At 38.5% G+C, this 17,629-nt stretch overlaps 2 protein-coding genes across 5 annotated transcripts in view; one reads left to right on the forward strand and one right to left on the reverse strand.

The window, feature by feature from the left end:
- The window catches only part of LOC126759436 (flotillin-2), a 418,004-nt gene that overhangs the window by 60,899 nt on the left and 339,476 nt on the right, over positions 1 to 17,629 (reverse strand). The window lies entirely within an intron of this gene.
- On the forward strand, positions 399 to 17,588 carry LOC126759415 (glucose dehydrogenase [FAD, quinone]). The gene is made up of 3 exons (XM_050474204.1): positions 399 to 748; positions 15,422 to 15,870; positions 15,934 to 17,588. The coding sequence occupies exons 2-3, from the start codon at positions 15,492 to 15,494 to the stop codon at positions 17,430 to 17,432; spliced, it is 1,878 nt and encodes a 625-aa protein (XP_050330161.1). The 5' UTR covers positions 399 to 748; positions 15,422 to 15,491; the 3' UTR covers positions 17,433 to 17,588.

A 17,629-nucleotide genomic window follows, 5' to 3' on the forward strand; every position in this document is an offset into this window, starting at 1 on the left:
GAAGTGTGTACTCGTATGAGTAGTCGAAAAATGGTTATCACGAGTAGGCTCACAAATGATTGGGCAATTACTGGCATGATTAGGAAATTTCAGACTTGATAATTAAATAATTTGAACGAATGTCAGTTTTTCTAAGAAAGCGTCAAAGTTGGACAAGCGCTTAAATAAATTAACCGAAAAATGACAGAGAGCGCCGGCGGAAAAATTGCTAAGACTGAAGAGTGACTTCTTTGCTGCTCATTTCGCCTCTAAGCTCGGCTTTATTTGGTCGTTGTGTACTTACGTTGTTAAGAAAGAATGTGTAAAGAGAAATTGGAAAGAAAAGGTAGCTTTGGTGGCAATGAAGGTATGAACTTAGCGAACGTACCAGCAGTCGTCGCGCATGCGTCAAGCGGCCTAGAAAGACCTGTGTTGTGAATTGTAAATGCTCGAAGCGAAAGGCATAGTACAGCGAATGCGCAGCAGAAAAGAAAGTGCACAAGATATGTGGTGGCTTTGTTAAAGGCGAAAAGCAATACAAATCAAGCGATTTATTTCATTTAAGTTTATTTGTTCCAAAAAAGTAAGCAGAATATTATAGTAGATTTGTGGTTTAAAGTGTTAACTACGCTTGTGTCTTTATAAGTGAGAGGTTTCTGAAAGCAGCTCACAACTAGAACTACTCATTGCAGCTAAAAGCGTAATAACAAAAAATAAGACAGCCAAGAGTTACTTTTGAAACAGTTCAACGAACGAAAAGATCGGAAGTGTAAGTACCTGTCTACTGTAGTTATGGTAAAATGATAACAAAAAGTGTAGAGAATCTAAAATATAGAAACTCAGAGGTGTAGTGTAATAAAGTATAAAATGCTCATAAAATATACTTAAAAGAAATAAATAACCAAATGAAAGCAAAATACTATTGTCGTTCAGCATGCCTGAGCGCTTCATGATTACATGAAGTTCTCTTCACTCGATATGTGAAAGAGGCTTTTCTTTGGAGCGTTCACTGCGTGCATCGTCCAAGGTGCTTATTTCCTCGGGCTTAAACTCAATAAACCACTTCTCACCGGTTGATTTTTCTGGTGCAGAGTATGACTAATGATCATCAAGTCGAGTCTTGGCTTCAACAGAATTTTTTTCGTCCAAAAAACATGCATTGTTAACTCACAAAATTACTTCTTTACAGCCCACCTGTTAATTGTACTTATAAGTTCTAAAATTTTTAGCAGACATTTTGTGTTTTAGGGTCAGTAGCGTGGACTTGGTATTGACATAAATTCTGTTACAAATGACCAGAAAAAAGTACCGTTATTTCTATTATAATTTATGTGCAGTGTTACTCATTCATAATTGGTCAACTGGTCGTCTTTTGATAACCCCTTGAAGTAAATTAGGCTCAACAGATGGAAATATGTTCAACGGCACGCGCTAAACTACCATAAAAGTTACCATTTTATAAATGAAAAAATGCCATTATTGAAGAAGGTTTTAATAAGCAACATGATAAGATCTACTCAAAAACGCAATAGCTGTTATTCCAAGCGTTCAACGTGGTCGCCATCCAGCTGCTGTAATGGTTTGGTATAGAGTCTCCTATAAAGACGTTCAGCTTTTTCACTTCTGTGAAAAATGAGATAAAACTCTGGCAAAAGTGTACTAACGGGATGTTTTAGAAGGCGTGGTCATGGAGTAAAGCAATTCTTTTTTCAATGGAGAGAATGGTATCTTCCAGAAAGATTTTGACCCAGAACACCACACAAAAACCACACAGCAGTGGCTTAAAAGTAGTATTCCTGCTTTCAAAACTAGAGAATAGCCGTCTGGAAGTCCAAATTTGAAGCCATTAAATCTCCATCAGGCCATCAGAATATGGCCTGTCGAAGAACGCACAGAAAGTGTCAAAAAATCGTTGATTCGTGCAGCGTAGTCTATCCCAATAGAAACTGTGCATGCTGCTATTGGTTTCAAGGTAAAAAAAATACTGTTTTTGTGAATTTATTTCTCAAATCTGGATTGAGTAATTTTATTCGGACCTTTTGTACATTATAAGGCACACTTTTGACAATGTAAGGTAATTTTTTCATGCAGAAATATTGAGGCATAAGCCGGTAACAGTGCTTTCCCCAGAACGTCTTGAGAAAAAAGGCCTTTGCGGTGTTCAACATAACTCGGCTGGGAATTATGCGAAAATAAAAAATAAAGAAAAATTAGTTAAACTATAATCAAATCTTCCCCCCCAACGTTCTCTGATATTTTTTTTTTGCATTCAAAATTTTTTGGCGGCCATCTAAAGTGTGAACTGTTATTTTCCACTAAAAAATCCGCCATTTTGTGTGTGAAAAACACCCTTAATGAAAAAAAAAATTTAATAAACGTTGGGGGAGGCATTTTATATGTTAAAAGTATGTTCAAAGTTTGAAATGAATCGATCAAGTAGTTTTGAAATGACAGTGAACACGGACTTTGAAAAAGTAGTTTTGAGAAAAACACGCCTAAAGCTGCACTTCCATCCCGACCGCCCTCAGCTGTTAGAGTTAGAGCGTTAAAGGCCAGGATACTAATAAGACGATAACTTTAAGAATGTTACTTCTATCGACTTAAAATTTTAAGGACATATTCTTGAAATGTTAAACAATAAGATAAGACAAAAAAAATCGATTTTTCGAAAGTGAAAAACCCTAACCCCCCTTAATGAAACTAAGTATGCAGGTTCTTTAGTACAAAAAAAATTTCGAGTTCGTAGATGGGAGTAATCGGACTACTGCCACGCCCACAAATCGTCATTAACCGAAAACATATAAAGTGCCATAACGAAGCACTAAATTACGATATAAAGCTGTAATTTGGTACAGGGGATCGCAAGGGGCACCTGTGCGATTTTTTTTTGAAAAAGTGGGCGTGACCCCGCCCTCTAACAAGTTTAATGTACATATCTCCTAAGCCACTTTAGCTACAACAACCAAATTTGCCGAGTAAAAATATTAAAAGAACTTCTGCCGACAGTGTAGAATGGATGAAATCGGAGGATAACCCCGCTCACTCCCCATATAACGGTACTGTTAAAAACTACTAAAAGCGCGATAAATCAATAATTAAATACGCCAGAGACACTAAATTTTACCACCGAGATAATATGAGAGAGCTTTATGAGAGCCGGTGGCAAAATTGGATGGGCGTGGTACCGTACACTTTACAATAAAAACTGTTCAAGCCTTTAGGTAGCGAATATTTAGACATCGGTACCTAAGTTGACTTCTTATCGAAAATGTCAATCAATGTGTGACATACATATGTACATAACTGAAATTGAGGATAATCCATCTCTTATAATGTAATGTCTGTATATCAAATAATGGGTTGAATCGGACCAGTGAAGTAATGAAGCCCCCATATACATAATATAAAGATTTTACTTGTGTATCTTTGTGCCTAAAATAGATAAAATTGAGCGAAAACTTGACTTACCCCCGATATAGCCAATATCAGGATTTTCGAACATCCGGCTGACTTTGGTTTTACACCTTAAAGTATTTCCCTGGCTTCGTTTTTTACAAGTTGCAAGAGTATAAAATGTTTGGTTGCACACGAACATAGCGCTTCCTTACTTGTTTCGTTTAAAATTCTTAAAGTGACACCAGTTTTCAATTATCTTTTTTTATTTGGAAAAATGTGGCAAGAAAGAGCTTTAATTGGGTCGCACCACCCATTGATGCAACAAAATTGTATTGTTGTTTCTGTAAAATTACAGTTAATTTACAGTTACTACACAGCGGGGGAGATGGAGCCTTGAACTTGACTCGCTACTTACTAGTTTGTTGTAGCTTCACGGTAGCACAGCCGCTATTCGCATGACAGCTGGTTGGTTGGTTATTGTGTGCAGTCGAGATAATCCAACAACGGTACGTTGCTCATACAAAGCCAAACAGAAGCACCGATAAAAACAAAACACGAGTTAGAAATAAGAGTTGAAGTGTTTGGAAATGTGGAAACCAGTTATATTGTTTGTTTGCCTGTGCTGCAAGCAAATGCAGCATATTTTGCAACAAAGTAAAACGTCAAAATGAATGTTTAAAGCAAGTGGAAATGACAGCAAGACGCGAAATGTGTAAGAAAGGCAGAGAAATTAATAATGAAATGAAGAGAAAACTAGAGAGATTGCAATGTTGCATATTGTATGCCGTTACTTAAGTAACTAATATGTACATATGTATGCACAGCAATGCAAGCATATGTACAAACGTAGACAAATACTACCACACATAAAAGCTCTCACATTTGCTTAGATCAATTTGTGTTATTTGCTCTTGTTGTGAATCAATTTTATTCATTCGTCGAAATTGCGCTAAATTTCACTTTCAGATATTAATTCACCTGCGCTACATATATAGGGGTATGACTTGCATAAAAAGTATTTTTTTATTAAAAAAATTTAAAAATTTTAGTAAATAATCACAGAACGAAAATCAGTTTTATATTAAATTTGTTATACTATATAAAGTTCTGCTGTGTTGATGATTTTGAACTAAATTTTTACTAATTTCGAACAGCAATGCGTTTGAATCAAATAATTTTCGGTCATCAATCATCATGGAAATCATTTTCATCAAATCAAAATATGTTTGATATTTTTAAATTTCGATATTGATTTGTTTTAATTTTGAATTTTGTTTTAAATTTCGATATTGATTTGTTTTAATTTTGAATTTTGTTTTAAGTTTCGATATTGATTTTTTTAAATTTTTAATTGATATTTTTAAATTGGTAGCTGAAAGTACCATAATTGTTAAAAAAAAAGATTTACAATTTAAAGTTTTGGCAAATTATTATAGAAGTTGTAAGCCTCTCCTATTATAATGTTCCGATATCATATGTTTGAAAGCTTTACTATCTTGTGCGCTTATTATGATAATAAGAGTGACTAATTTGTGAATAATTATAAGCACGTTTTTATTTTATTTCGATTGTATGTGCTGTCAAATAGAGGTGTTTTTACTAAAAATACAGGATTCAAACCAAATATTTTATTTTCCGATATACTACTGTGCCCAAAAAATAAGGTGACATTGTATTTATTTTGAAAATTCTTTATTTATTCTTCCAAATCAATTTCATGCCCTTCAAAGTAATCCCCTCCCGATGCAATGCACTTATGCCAACGGATTTCCCAATCACGAAACACTGGTTGTAGTCACTTTCCGGGATGGCCTTCAGTTCCGTCTTCGCTGCGGCTTGAATCTCCTCTATCGTATAAAAACGGTGTCCCCGGAGCGGTCTTTTGAGCTTGGTGAACAGCCAGAAGTCGCACGGCGCCAGATCAGGTGAATACGGTGGTTGCGGAACGATATGGGTTGAGTTTTTGGCGAAATGATCACGAATTACGAGGGCAGTATGGGATGGTGCATTATCGTGGTGTAAAAACCAAGAATTGTCTTTCCACAATTCCGGCCTTTTTAGGCGGATAGCGTTACGCAAACGACGCATAACGTTCAAATAATATTCCTTGTTGACTGTTTGACCGGTTGGAAGGAATTCATAATGCACAACACCACGATAATCGAAGAAAACAGTCAACATGACCTTGATTTTTGAGCGACTTTGGCGCGATTTGTTTGGTCTCGGCTCTCTTTTGGCACGATATTCGCTCGATTGATCGGTTGTTTCGGGGTCGTAAGCATAGATCCAAGTCTCATCGCCAGTTATAATGCGTTTCATGACACCCTGGTAGTCGGAAAGCATCGTTTCACACACTTCAACGCGACGCCTTTTTTCCAAAAAATTCAATGTTTTCGGTACCAGTCGAGATTTGACGCGCTTGAGGCCCAAAACATCCTTCAAAATGGTATTTGCTGAGCCTTTCGATATGCCAACTTCATCAGCAAGATCTCTAATTGTTAATCGACGGTTTTTCAACACCAAATCTTTGATTTGTTGAACGTGAGCTTCGTCGGTTGAGGTTGATGGTCGCCCTGGACGCTCTTCGTCTTCGACACGTTCACGGCCGGCTTGGAACTCACTATACCACTTGTAAACATTTTTTTTTAGACATAGCCTCATCACCAAAGGCTTTCTGCACCATCCTCAACGTATCCGCAGCAGAAAATTGATTCCGTAAACAAAATTTAATGCAAATTCTTTGCTCAACAAATTTCGACATCGCAAAAAACGAAAAACTCACTTTTAGCAGCTCACAAAACGACACGTATCTCAAACACTAATGAATATTTTGACATGAAATTTGGCATAAATGTGACTGACAGTACTACCAACCTAAAAAAAAATAATAAGATAGCAGAAAACATTTTAAACAAAAACTAATTTTACACGACTATTTTTTCGGATGTTCAGGTTCTTCGAAAAAATACCCATTTATGAAACCTGGCATTTAGTAGTCCGCAATCAATTGAAGATAAATTTGATAAAAAAACTACCTTGTGCTCTAAATCGAAAAAAACTATATTAGTGAAACTAGTTTTTATCCCAAATTACTTTTATACATTTTTTTTTAATTTTGCAATATGTAAATTTTCATATTGTAAAGCAAGAAATATACTTATTTGAGCAGAGCTGAAAACAGGATACATTTTCATGTTTTTCAAACTTATTTTATATTCAGCTTGTATAGTGTAATATAACTGCTGTAAAACATAATTTATTTCGGTTTTGTTGATATTATATATTATCAGTATATATATTTAAATATTTACGTGCATACATATATAACTAGTTTAACTTTTTAGCTCTTCTCATAGTTATTTATTGATGATTTAATATATGTGTAATATTTGTATATATTTATTAGGGTGTTTTGTTTTTTTTTTAACTATTAATTTTTTTCAGTCCCGTCTCAGAATTATTCATTCTACAAAAGTCGTAGCTTAGACCGGCGAGGTAGTACGGGGCTCTAAACCCGATTTTTCCAAGAATTTCGCATTTTTTTGTATATATCTCGTAAATGACAGGAGCTGTAGAAAAAATGTACACGACAAATTTGTAGGAAATTTTATTTGCTATAAAAAAGGTTGGAGGTCAAAATCGCTATCATTAATACTTCTCGAGATATTCGGCTTTTTAAGTAATTTGCAACAATTCTGAGAAATATTTTTTTTAGGGTATTTCCAAGGAAATTTCGTGACGGGATTGAAAAAATTGATAGTTCAAAAAAAAAAAACCCAATATTTATATTTTTAATATACATTCTTCCAAACAAGTAAACATTTTTACTTTTCCATATTTTATTATTTTTTAAATTTAAAAGTCATACCCCTAATTTTTGTCCATATACCCGTTTATATGTGAATGTGTTAAGTGCGAGAGCAAGTATAACGTAACAAATCTTTACGCGTCATTTGTTTGGGTGCATTGTCCGCCAGATAAACGGAAGTATTAGTGTTAATTACATAATTATGATGGCGGTAAAATTTTATTTTAACACGAAAAATTTTGTCGATTTAAGAAAAAAGAAAAAGTTGTAAAAAGCTTGATAAAAAATCGCATTTATGTTCACATATAATTATACCCTTAGTTGTTTTAGCCATGTTCGTGTGTCCGTCTGTTTTTATATACGCGAACCAGTCCCTCAGTTTTTGAGATATTGCGCTGAAATTTTGTACACGTTCTTTTTCCCCTAAAGAGATGCTAATTTTTCGGAACCACAGATATCGAACAACTATAGCATATAGCTGCCATACAAATTGTGCTATCAAAATTAAGTTCTTGTATTAATGACAAAGACACCGCTAAAAGATCTGAGAAAATATTTCTGATCGGACCACTATAGCATACATCTTTCATACAAAGAGAACTATCAAAGTCTAGTTCTTGTATGGTCTTTGTTTGTAAAGTTGTTTTTGCTTGTTTTCATATAAAATTTCGGTTCAAAGCTAAGTTCCTACGTTTTACTCGTACCAATAGGTGCCATTGCTTTACTTTGATTTGACTCTTTTAAGCAAGGTCTTTTTGGCACGCTATTTATTTGCATATAATTAACCCATTTTCAGTTATTTTTCTTTGTTTGGTTTCAACTTTATTTGCGCTTAACATTTTTTGTTGACTTTTCATACACTTCTGCGTTCCAGATTTACTGTTTTTGTCTTCAACTACTTCCTTTGAGACACTATTGAAAAGTGAAACTTGGTAAAATATACACACTCGCACATACATTTTCACTTTCTTATAAGATGTGTCAGATGGAGAATGGTGGACTATTCAAAGAAAACAACCAAAACTGAACAAAGTTAGATTTACGGGATTATATGAAACTGTAGTTGCTGAAAGAGTGGATGATATGTCAAGCCTTACTACGCTCACAGAAAGTACGACCGGAATTTGAAAATATTTTGCTTTTTACGAAATATATTTGTCAATCGACAAAAATATTCATGAAACTTACAACGATTTCGTTCTTTCATTCAAAACTATATTTCTAACCAATATCCAAAGCCAGTTATTCAAAGCGACTAACTGATATTCGGGGTTAGATTAGATTTATTTATGAGGAATGCACCGCGACCTTTGGTCTATTGTGTCCTCTCCTAGATCACATGGACTCACTTAGCCCCAGCACGTCGATGAATTCCAAAATTTTACTGGGTGCTAATGAGTCGATGCAATTCCTGTCCGGAAACATGGATCCGAGGGCCTTAATCCTGCGTCTGCAGACTGCTGTGCAGTCGATCAGCAGGTGTAGTGCAAGAAGTGCAAGAAGATAGGCCCATGTTATATAAATGCCTATTTAACTTGCAGTGGCCAGTATAAAATGCGACCAAGAGCCTAAGCTTATTCCTGGGGAGGTTGATTACAACTTTGAACCTGCTCATGTTGTACCCTCCCATTAGCAACCTGGCATGCCGCATGCCAAGTTTGTTGCCAATACTTCTCTCTGCACACTTCTTCTTTGCGAAGTAGCTCCTTTATGGTATGGGACCCACCCCTGTAAAGGGTTCAGGACCAACTATTTTGGTGGAGGCTGCGGAGCGAGCGAGCTCGTCTGTCAGTTCGTTACCGGCTATTCCTTTGTGACCTGGCACCCAAATTAGGTGCACCTGGTTTCTTTCCGCAAGGCTGTTCAGCCTTTTTCTGCACTCCTGCACTAGCAGCGACTTGATCTCGTAGGATCGCTTTTATGCCGTATCGCTTATGGCTATCTCATTGCGATAGTTGCGATGGAGGTTTATATCTATGCACCGACTTATGGCAAAGACTTCCGCCTGGAAAATGCTCGGAAACTCCCCCATAGGTATATGTAGAGAGCTTGGTGCGTGGACCCGCGATCCCTGCACCAATTCCCTCCGACATTTTTGAGCCGTCGGTGTACCACCTCAAAGTGCTGTTCCTCAGCAGCAGTTCAAGGTATTGTTCCAGCTTCCGAGGGTGACCTTAAACTTCTTAGTGAAGTTAACCGTTTTGGTAGTGATGTCCTTCGGGAGGAGAGCGATTGGTATATTGCCGCTAATCTTTTCCATCCTCTGGGACGAGATTACCTTTCCTTTGCCTCTTGGCTACTTGGCCGATAACCAAGTGCAGCGGTGTGAGTTCAAGCAGGGCCTCCATAGCTGCCGTTGGGCAGGTGCGCATTGCGCCCGTCATGCAGACACAGGCTGCCGCTTAATTTAATTCCTACCGAGGTCTGCGACGCTATCGGCTACCGCCCCGTACGTGATTATCGGACGCAATCATTCCCACCTAACAATCCTTTTACAACCCCAGACTTACCCGCCAGCCGATTGCACACCATTTCATTTTGTTGCTTTGACCAAGGTCAGTGCTGATTCCAACGCAAAGTGGAGTCTAGCGTGAGACCAAGGTATTTGACCTTATTGGTCATCTCTATCACTCTCACTCCTAATGTGAGGTTCCTGAGACCGGGCAGGGACCTGCGTCTCGTGAACGGGACTTCGGGGTTAACGCCAACACTAGCACCTTTCATTTTGAATATCACCCATATGAAAATTAGGTTTTTGTTGAACCGGTACCGGTACCGGTTAATACACGCTGTGTAGAGTCAAAGAGAGTTAAATGAACTAGAGACTGAATATCCCTAGTCTATATCTAGTGGATCTCTTAGAAATTATTGCGGTTGAAGTTTTATTTCTGGTTTATTACAAAAATTTGGAAGTGATAGATTGAAATATTGTGGTAACATTGGTACAGCAAATGCTTTGAAGTTCCCATTAGTGGCAAATTGAAGGTTTCTAGTGTTTTCACGTAATGAAGTTCATTTTACTTTATGCTCCATAAATTGTGCCTGTCAAATTGCAAACTGCAATTCGAAAAAATTAGAAGCGATAAATTAAATACTTTTGAAAGAGCTTTTCGATGTATCTTATGTGGTATTCGTTGGTTGGCAACGAGTAGAAGTTCAAGAACGTGTCTCTTAAATACCTAAGATTGGCCTTAAACAATGTTGTTAAAGAATTCGGATCTGAACAATTTCTTCGGAGATTGCAATATTGTCTCAGGAAATAATATAAGCCGGATATCTTGAAGATATCGCGATAAGTTAAGTCATTGAGGTCATTCTGTGCTGTTTCGACGGGGTCGGACTATGGTGAGAGAATTGTCAGATGTGATGAATTGGCCTGGATTTTATCTGTCCAAGGGCTGTGCTGTCGGAGATCTAACCTGTTTCGGATCGGTAAGTTTTAGATTGTTATAGTGGTTTGATTTCGGTGGTTCCAGGTAGCTTCTTGAGGAGAAAAGAATCTGTGCAAAATTTCAGCTCGATATCTCAGAAACTCAGCGACTTGTTCGCGTATATGCAGAGAGACGGACGGACGAACAGTCAGACATATCTAAATCAACTCAGCTCGTCTCAATGATTATTTATGTATATCTACAACGTTTCCTTCTTAGTATTACAAACTTTATGGCAAACTTAATATACAATGGTCAAGGTACAAAGGAGGAGAAACTTAATTGCACATCCAGGTGCAGCTGTATTGCACTGTATTTCTAATTCAAATTATTTTATTAATTAAACACCTGCAACATGACACAAAAAGAGTGTTACAGCCCCCCTCCATTCAAAAACATTTACGCTTGTATATACTACTGTGCCCAAAAAATAAGGTGATTTGAATTTAAACTGCGCGCGTCGAAGGATTTGGAGAATTATTTTTTTTTAAGTTGGTAGTACTGTCAGTCACATTTATGTCAAATTTCATGTCAAAATATGCATTAGTGTTTGAGACAAGTGTCGTTTTGTGAGCTGCTAAAAGTGAGTTTTTCGTTTTTTGCGATGTCGAAATTTGTTGAGCAAAGAATTTGCATTAAATTTTGTTTACGGAATCAATTTTCTGCTGCGGATACATTGAGGATGGTGCAGAAAGCCTTTGGTGATGAGGCTATGTCTAAAAAAAATGTTTACAAGTGGTATAGTGAGTTCCAAGCCGGCCGTGAACGTGTCGAAGACGAAGAGCGTCCAGGGCGACCATCAACCTCAACCGACGAAGCGCACGTTCAACAAATCAAAGATTTGGTGTTGAAAAACCGTCGATTAACAATTAGAGACCTTGCTGATGAAGTTGGCATATCGAAAGGCTCAGCCAATACCATTTTGAAGGATGTTTTGGGCCTCAAGCGCGTCAAATCTCGACTGGTACCGAAAACATTGAATTTTTTGGAAAAAAAAGGCGTCGCGTTGAAGTGTGTGAAACGATGCTTTCCGACTACCAAGGTGTCATGAAACGCATTATAACTGGCGATGAGACTTGGATCTATGCTTACGACCCCGAAACAACCGATCAATCGAGCGAATATCGTGCCAAAAGAGAGCCGAGACCAAAAAAATCGCGCCAAAGTCGCTCAAAAATCAAGGTCATGTTGACTGTTCTCTTCGATTATCGTGGTGTTGTGCATTATGAATTCCTTCCAACCGGTCAAACAGCCAACAAGGAATATTATTTGAACGTTATGCGTCGTTTGCGTAACGCTATCCGCCCAAAAAGGCCGGAATTGTGGAAAGACAATTGTTGGTTTTTACACCACGATAATGCACCATCCCATACAGCCCTCGTAATTCGTGATCATTTCGCCAAAAACTCAACCCATATCGTTCCGCAACCACCGTATTCACCTGATCTGGCGCCGTGCGACTTCTGGCTGTTCACCAAGCTCAAAAGACCGCTCCGGGGACACCGTTTTTATATGATAGAGTAGATTCAAGCCGCAGCGAAGACGGAACTGAAGGCCATCCCGGAAAGTGACTACAACCAGTGTTTCGAAGATTGGAAAATCCGTTGGCATAAGTGCATTGCATCGGGAGGGGATTACTTTCAAGGGGATGAAATTGATTTGAAAGAATAAATAAAGAATTTTTAAAATAAATACAATGTCACCTTATTTTTTGGGCACAGTAGTATGTATGCTATAAACAAAACACCCAAATAGCTATACCCTACAGAAGCATTTTTACCCATTTTCTGCTTGCCAAATTTTATGTCGGCCTCCATCGGCCTCCTTTACGAGTATAATTATATCTATATGCACATATATACTAATATATAGGTAGTTATTTGCCCTCTTCGCGGAAGCATTTTGGGAGCACGCAGTCATCGCGGACACTATGCGCATAGCAATTAACTGACGAGTCTTGGCAAGGTGGCCGATATTGCACGCAAACCTTCGCATTTCGATTTCAATGCGGTGTTTTTCAAAATTTGGCTTTAGTTTATATGTATGTATGTATATGTATAAATTTATATTTTTGAGCTTCTCAGTATTTTGGACTTTAACACCATTGTTCGTATTGATCGGATCGTTAAATGAAAATTCGTGGAGCTGCAATTGGCAAATGAAATCGAAAGAAATTAAAGCTGCGCTTGATATCTGACTCGCAGTAAATTTCTTTGTGCAGGTGTGCACCCAGGGAGTTGTGCACGCAATACGTGTACATGTATCATGAACTATTACGAAATTTGATTGTATATACGTATTGAATGTATGTATTTAAAATTCACAAAGCAATTCGGTAGTGTATTGTCCAACCTTACTTCGTTAACTAATAATTTAGGTATACATTTGACTATTTTCTATGACCATAACAAATCCAACAAAGTATCTGAAATTGGTATTAGCAGAACAAACCACATTCTTTTGATATTCTCATGAATTTCGAATGTATTTAATTATAGAAAGTAAAAAACAAAAAAAAGTCAGAATGCTCTTCGCGGTTAGCCCACGTTTTATTCAGCCTGGATAGTGCATTTTTCGATTCAACGCTTCGGTTTAAAATTTGAAATAACGAAGCAAGTATATTTCAAACTACAATTCTTTCGCTTTTCTGATGTTTGATCCAAGCAGAGGTTCTTTTTTCAATAGGCATAAAATATTTGAGTTTTGTTTTGACTTATGCCTGAATAACGTTTACAAATAGTTCAACTTTAAAAATTGACGTTCTGAAGAATATGTTCGCGCCTCGCTTTATGACATAATCGGCCTACTATTCGCAAACCCATCACCATCTGTAGACCCAGTATTTATTATTGTATAACAGTCGACCGAATAGACAAAGTCCAGCACGCAGTGAAGAAAATATAGTAGCAGCCGTAGCTGAGGGTGTATACCAAGACCGTGGAGAGTCGATTCGGCGCCGTTCGCAGCAACTTGGACTGACATATGGAGCGACTTGGCCATTTTACGCCGAGATCCTAAATTCAAAGCGTACAGAATACAGTTACTGCAAGAACTGAAGCCGTTCGACCTTTCTAAGTGACATCTCGCCACTCTATGGGCTCTCTAAGTTCCAAGAAGATCCGAAGTTTTCGAGCCAAATTTTATTCAGCGATAAGGCCCATTTTTGGCTCAATGGGTATGCGAGCAAGCAAAATTGCCCATTTAGGACGAAGAGCAACCTTAAGAGATTTAATATCTGCCATTTCATTCAGAAAAAAACCACGGTTTGGTGCGTGTTTATCCAACAATGATGCCAGTGAGAACGTAAACGACAATGGCGACCGCTATCGCGCCATGATAACCGACTATTTGATGTCTGGAATTGAAGCTCGTGATCACGACAAGCTTTGATTTCCACAAGACGGCGCCATTTCCCAGACATCGCATCAATAAATAGATTTTTTGAGAGAACACTTTGGCGTGCAGATAATTTCACGTTTTGGGCCGGTCGATTGGCCATCAAGATCGTGTGATATCACACCGTCAAACTTTTTCCTGTAGGGATATGTGAAGTCTAAGGTCCTGCTTCGGTTCAAGCCTGTCATTCTCCAATTATCAGTCGAAATGCTAGAAGGAGTCATCTAAAATTGGACTCAACGGATGGACCACTTGAGCCGTAGGCGCGACCAACATTTGGAAGAGATAATCTTCAAAAAAATAAATGTAAAAGAATGTTCTTTCGAATTATAATAAACATTCAACATTAAATTTGAAGTTTCTGTATTTCTTTAAAAAAAAAAGAAGTAGGGAAATGGATCACCCTTTATTATATATATAAAAAGCACCAGCTTTTATTTTTTTAAATACAGTACTGTACGTGATTATTATCAAATCATAGCAGCACTTTTTTATTTTTACTGGCAACCTTTAGTTTTTTACAGGTATTACGGTACGCAATATATTTGAACGAGTTGACCCAGTCATTCTAGAAACATAATAATAATCCCACTATATAAATATTGTACTGAGTGATCATAAATCTATTTAGATTATACTGATATGATTATTAGATGTCTAACTTTGTTACTTCATTTAATCCGTTGAGCCGAGAAGTTCCTAGCTGTCTAAGAGGACTTCTAGGTAAAGCTAGACAAAATCATAGGAGGTATTCCAGCATCTCTCCCATGCCCAGCGTCCTGCACGTTCTGAAGGTATCATCATTACCGGCTGGCACGTGATGCCACTAGGTTGTGTGACCTGCCAATAGGCTAATAGCCGTCCTGCAGTACTTTCGAGATCGTATGAGTAAAAAGTAAAAGTCATGCGTGTTTTTCGTACAAATCATCTTGGCGATCCTGCGCCTTAGGGCATTCGAACTCACCCTGACCCGTTCGTTCCTTTCGGAAATTTCATTGGGTTATGACTTATGTTTTTCCTATACTTGACGGATGGCACTTTTCGCAATATCATCAGGAACTTCGTTGCCCGGTATTCCTTTGTACCCAAGTTTATCTCAATAGCTATTTTTCGAGCTTGCAGAAACTATCCATGAAACACGAATTAGAAAATACAAGATTGATAAACCTTGCGTTATAGAGATAAAAATCTCACGAACTTGACATCGTAAAGGAGTTATTGAAGTTATAGGCGATGAAACTAAATAGTGCAAATATGTAGTGAGGACGCACTTCTGAATTTATTAAAGCATGAATAGTAAGTTTACAAAGTCCATTTTAATAAGAAAATTAATTTATTCATAATGTTCCAGTCTTCATTTAAACTATGACATTTATGCGTTTTCATATAATTTTGCTTTTACTTTTTGCAGTTAACTTCGCCGATGCTCTTGGGAAGAATAATTTACACCAAAAAAGTAGTTTCCTTCTAATTCACCCAAAATGAGCGCAATTGTGGGCGCAGCCACGGCGATAGGTGGCGCAGTGACAGCCGCTACCAGCAATAGCTGGTTTATACCGATGTTGGTGGCCGCTATTGCCTACTTTCAGTACGAAGAGATTATGGATCCAGAATCTCGGGCAGAAGATTTGTCCACCGATGACATATTAGAACGATATGATTTTATAGTGATAGGGGCGGGGTCAGCGGGTGCAGTTGTGGCTAATCGACTGACAGAGGTGGAAAATTGGAATGTCCTGTTGTTGGAGGCTGGCGGCGATGAGACTGAAATATCGGATGTGCCACTCATGGCGGGCTATCTACAGTTGAGCAAAATGGATTGGAAATATAAAACGGAACCGTCAGGCAAATTCTGTTTGGGTGAGCATGTGAATGTAACTTTTTGTTTTTTATGGAAGTAATGACATAGTTTTTCTTTTAAAGCCATGAACAATGGACGTTGTAACTGGCCGCGCGGTAAGGTGCTCGGCGGCTCCAGTGTGCTAAACTATATGTTGTATTTACGTGGCAGTAAAATCGACTATGATAATTGGGAGGCCGCCGGCAATCCGGGTTGGGGTTATCGCGATGCTTTGTACTATTTCAAAAAATCTGAGGATAACACAAACCCATATTTATCCAGTACACCTTATCACTCCACTGGCGGCTATCTGACAGTCGGTGAGGCGCCTTATCACACACCGTTAGCGGCAAGCTTCGTTGAAGCGGGAGTTGAAATGGGCTACGATAACCGCGATCTGAATGGCGAGAAACAAGCCGGGTTTATGATCGCGCAAGGCACAACGCGACGTGGTAGTCGCTGCAGCAGCGCGAAAGCTTTTCTGCGGCCGGCCCGTTTGCGTCCTAATCTGCACATATCTATGCACTCGCATGTTACACGTATAATGATCGACCCAGTGACGAAATTGGCTTTCGGTGTTGAATTTGTAAAGAATCAACGCATATATCGTATACGCGCGACAAAAGAGGTCATTCTCTCGGGTGGCTCGGTCAATTCGCCACAATTATTGATGTTATCCGGCATTGGACCACGTAAAGAGCTGGCTAAACATCGTATACCGGTTATCAAAGAGCTCAACGTTGGCGAGAATATGCAAGATCACATTGGCTTAGGCGGTCTCACGTTTCTGGTTAATCAACCGGTTTCTATTGTGGAGAGTCGCTTCCACTCCATGTCGACAGTGCTGCAGTACGCTGTTTTCGGACAAGGTCCACTCACCATACTTGGCGGCGTTGAGGGTCTCGCTTTCGTGAATACAAAATATGCGAATACTTCGCTCGATTGGCCCGATATTGAATTTCATTTTGTTTCCGGCTCTACGAATTCCGATGGCGGTTCTCAATTGCGCAAAGCACATGGACTTACAGATGCCTTCTATCGAGCAGTGTTCGAGAAGATTAACAATCGCGATGCCTGGAGCATAATACCGATGTTGTTGCGTCCTCGTAGTATTGGCTCGATTAAGTTGCGCAGCAATAATCCATTCGATTATCCGTATATTTACCCGAACTATTTAAGTGACGAACTCGATACAAAGACACTGATTGAGGGCGCCAAGATCGCTGTAGCGCTTTCTCGCACGAAAGCTATGCAACGCTTCGGCTCACGCATCTCATCTATCAAATGGCCTGGCTGTCAGCATCTGCAGATGTTCACCGATCCCTACTGGGAGTGTATGATACGTCATTACACCGTGACGATCTATCATCCGGTGGGCACATGCAAAATGGGTCCCTATTGGGATCCCGAAGCGGTGGTCGATCCGCAATTACGTGTGTATGGCATACGCGGCCTGCGTGTGATAGACGCGAGTATTATGCCCAAGTTGGTGAGCGCTAATACAAATGCACCGGTGATAATGATCGCGGAGAAGGGTTCAGACATGATCAAGGAGTTCTGGATAAAGAACACGATAATCTAGTTATGCGGTTTGCGGCGGTTGGGTTGGGGTCTACGCTGCTAGGTGGGGTATATGCTTTCTTCAGTTTTATGCATGGAAAAACTTAGCAATTTTGTTATTTATTTATTTTTCTGTATTTAATCCAAAACAGCAAAGTTTATGTGTCATGTAAATAGAAATTAAGTGGAAATACGAATTTTTAAATTATACAAAATATT

This window comes from Bactrocera neohumeralis, chromosome 5, assembly GCF_024586455.1.
Source record: "Bactrocera neohumeralis isolate Rockhampton chromosome 5, APGP_CSIRO_Bneo_wtdbg2-racon-allhic-juicebox.fasta_v2, whole genome shotgun sequence".
NCBI classification, from domain to species: domain Eukaryota; kingdom Metazoa; phylum Arthropoda; class Insecta; order Diptera; family Tephritidae; genus Bactrocera; species Bactrocera neohumeralis.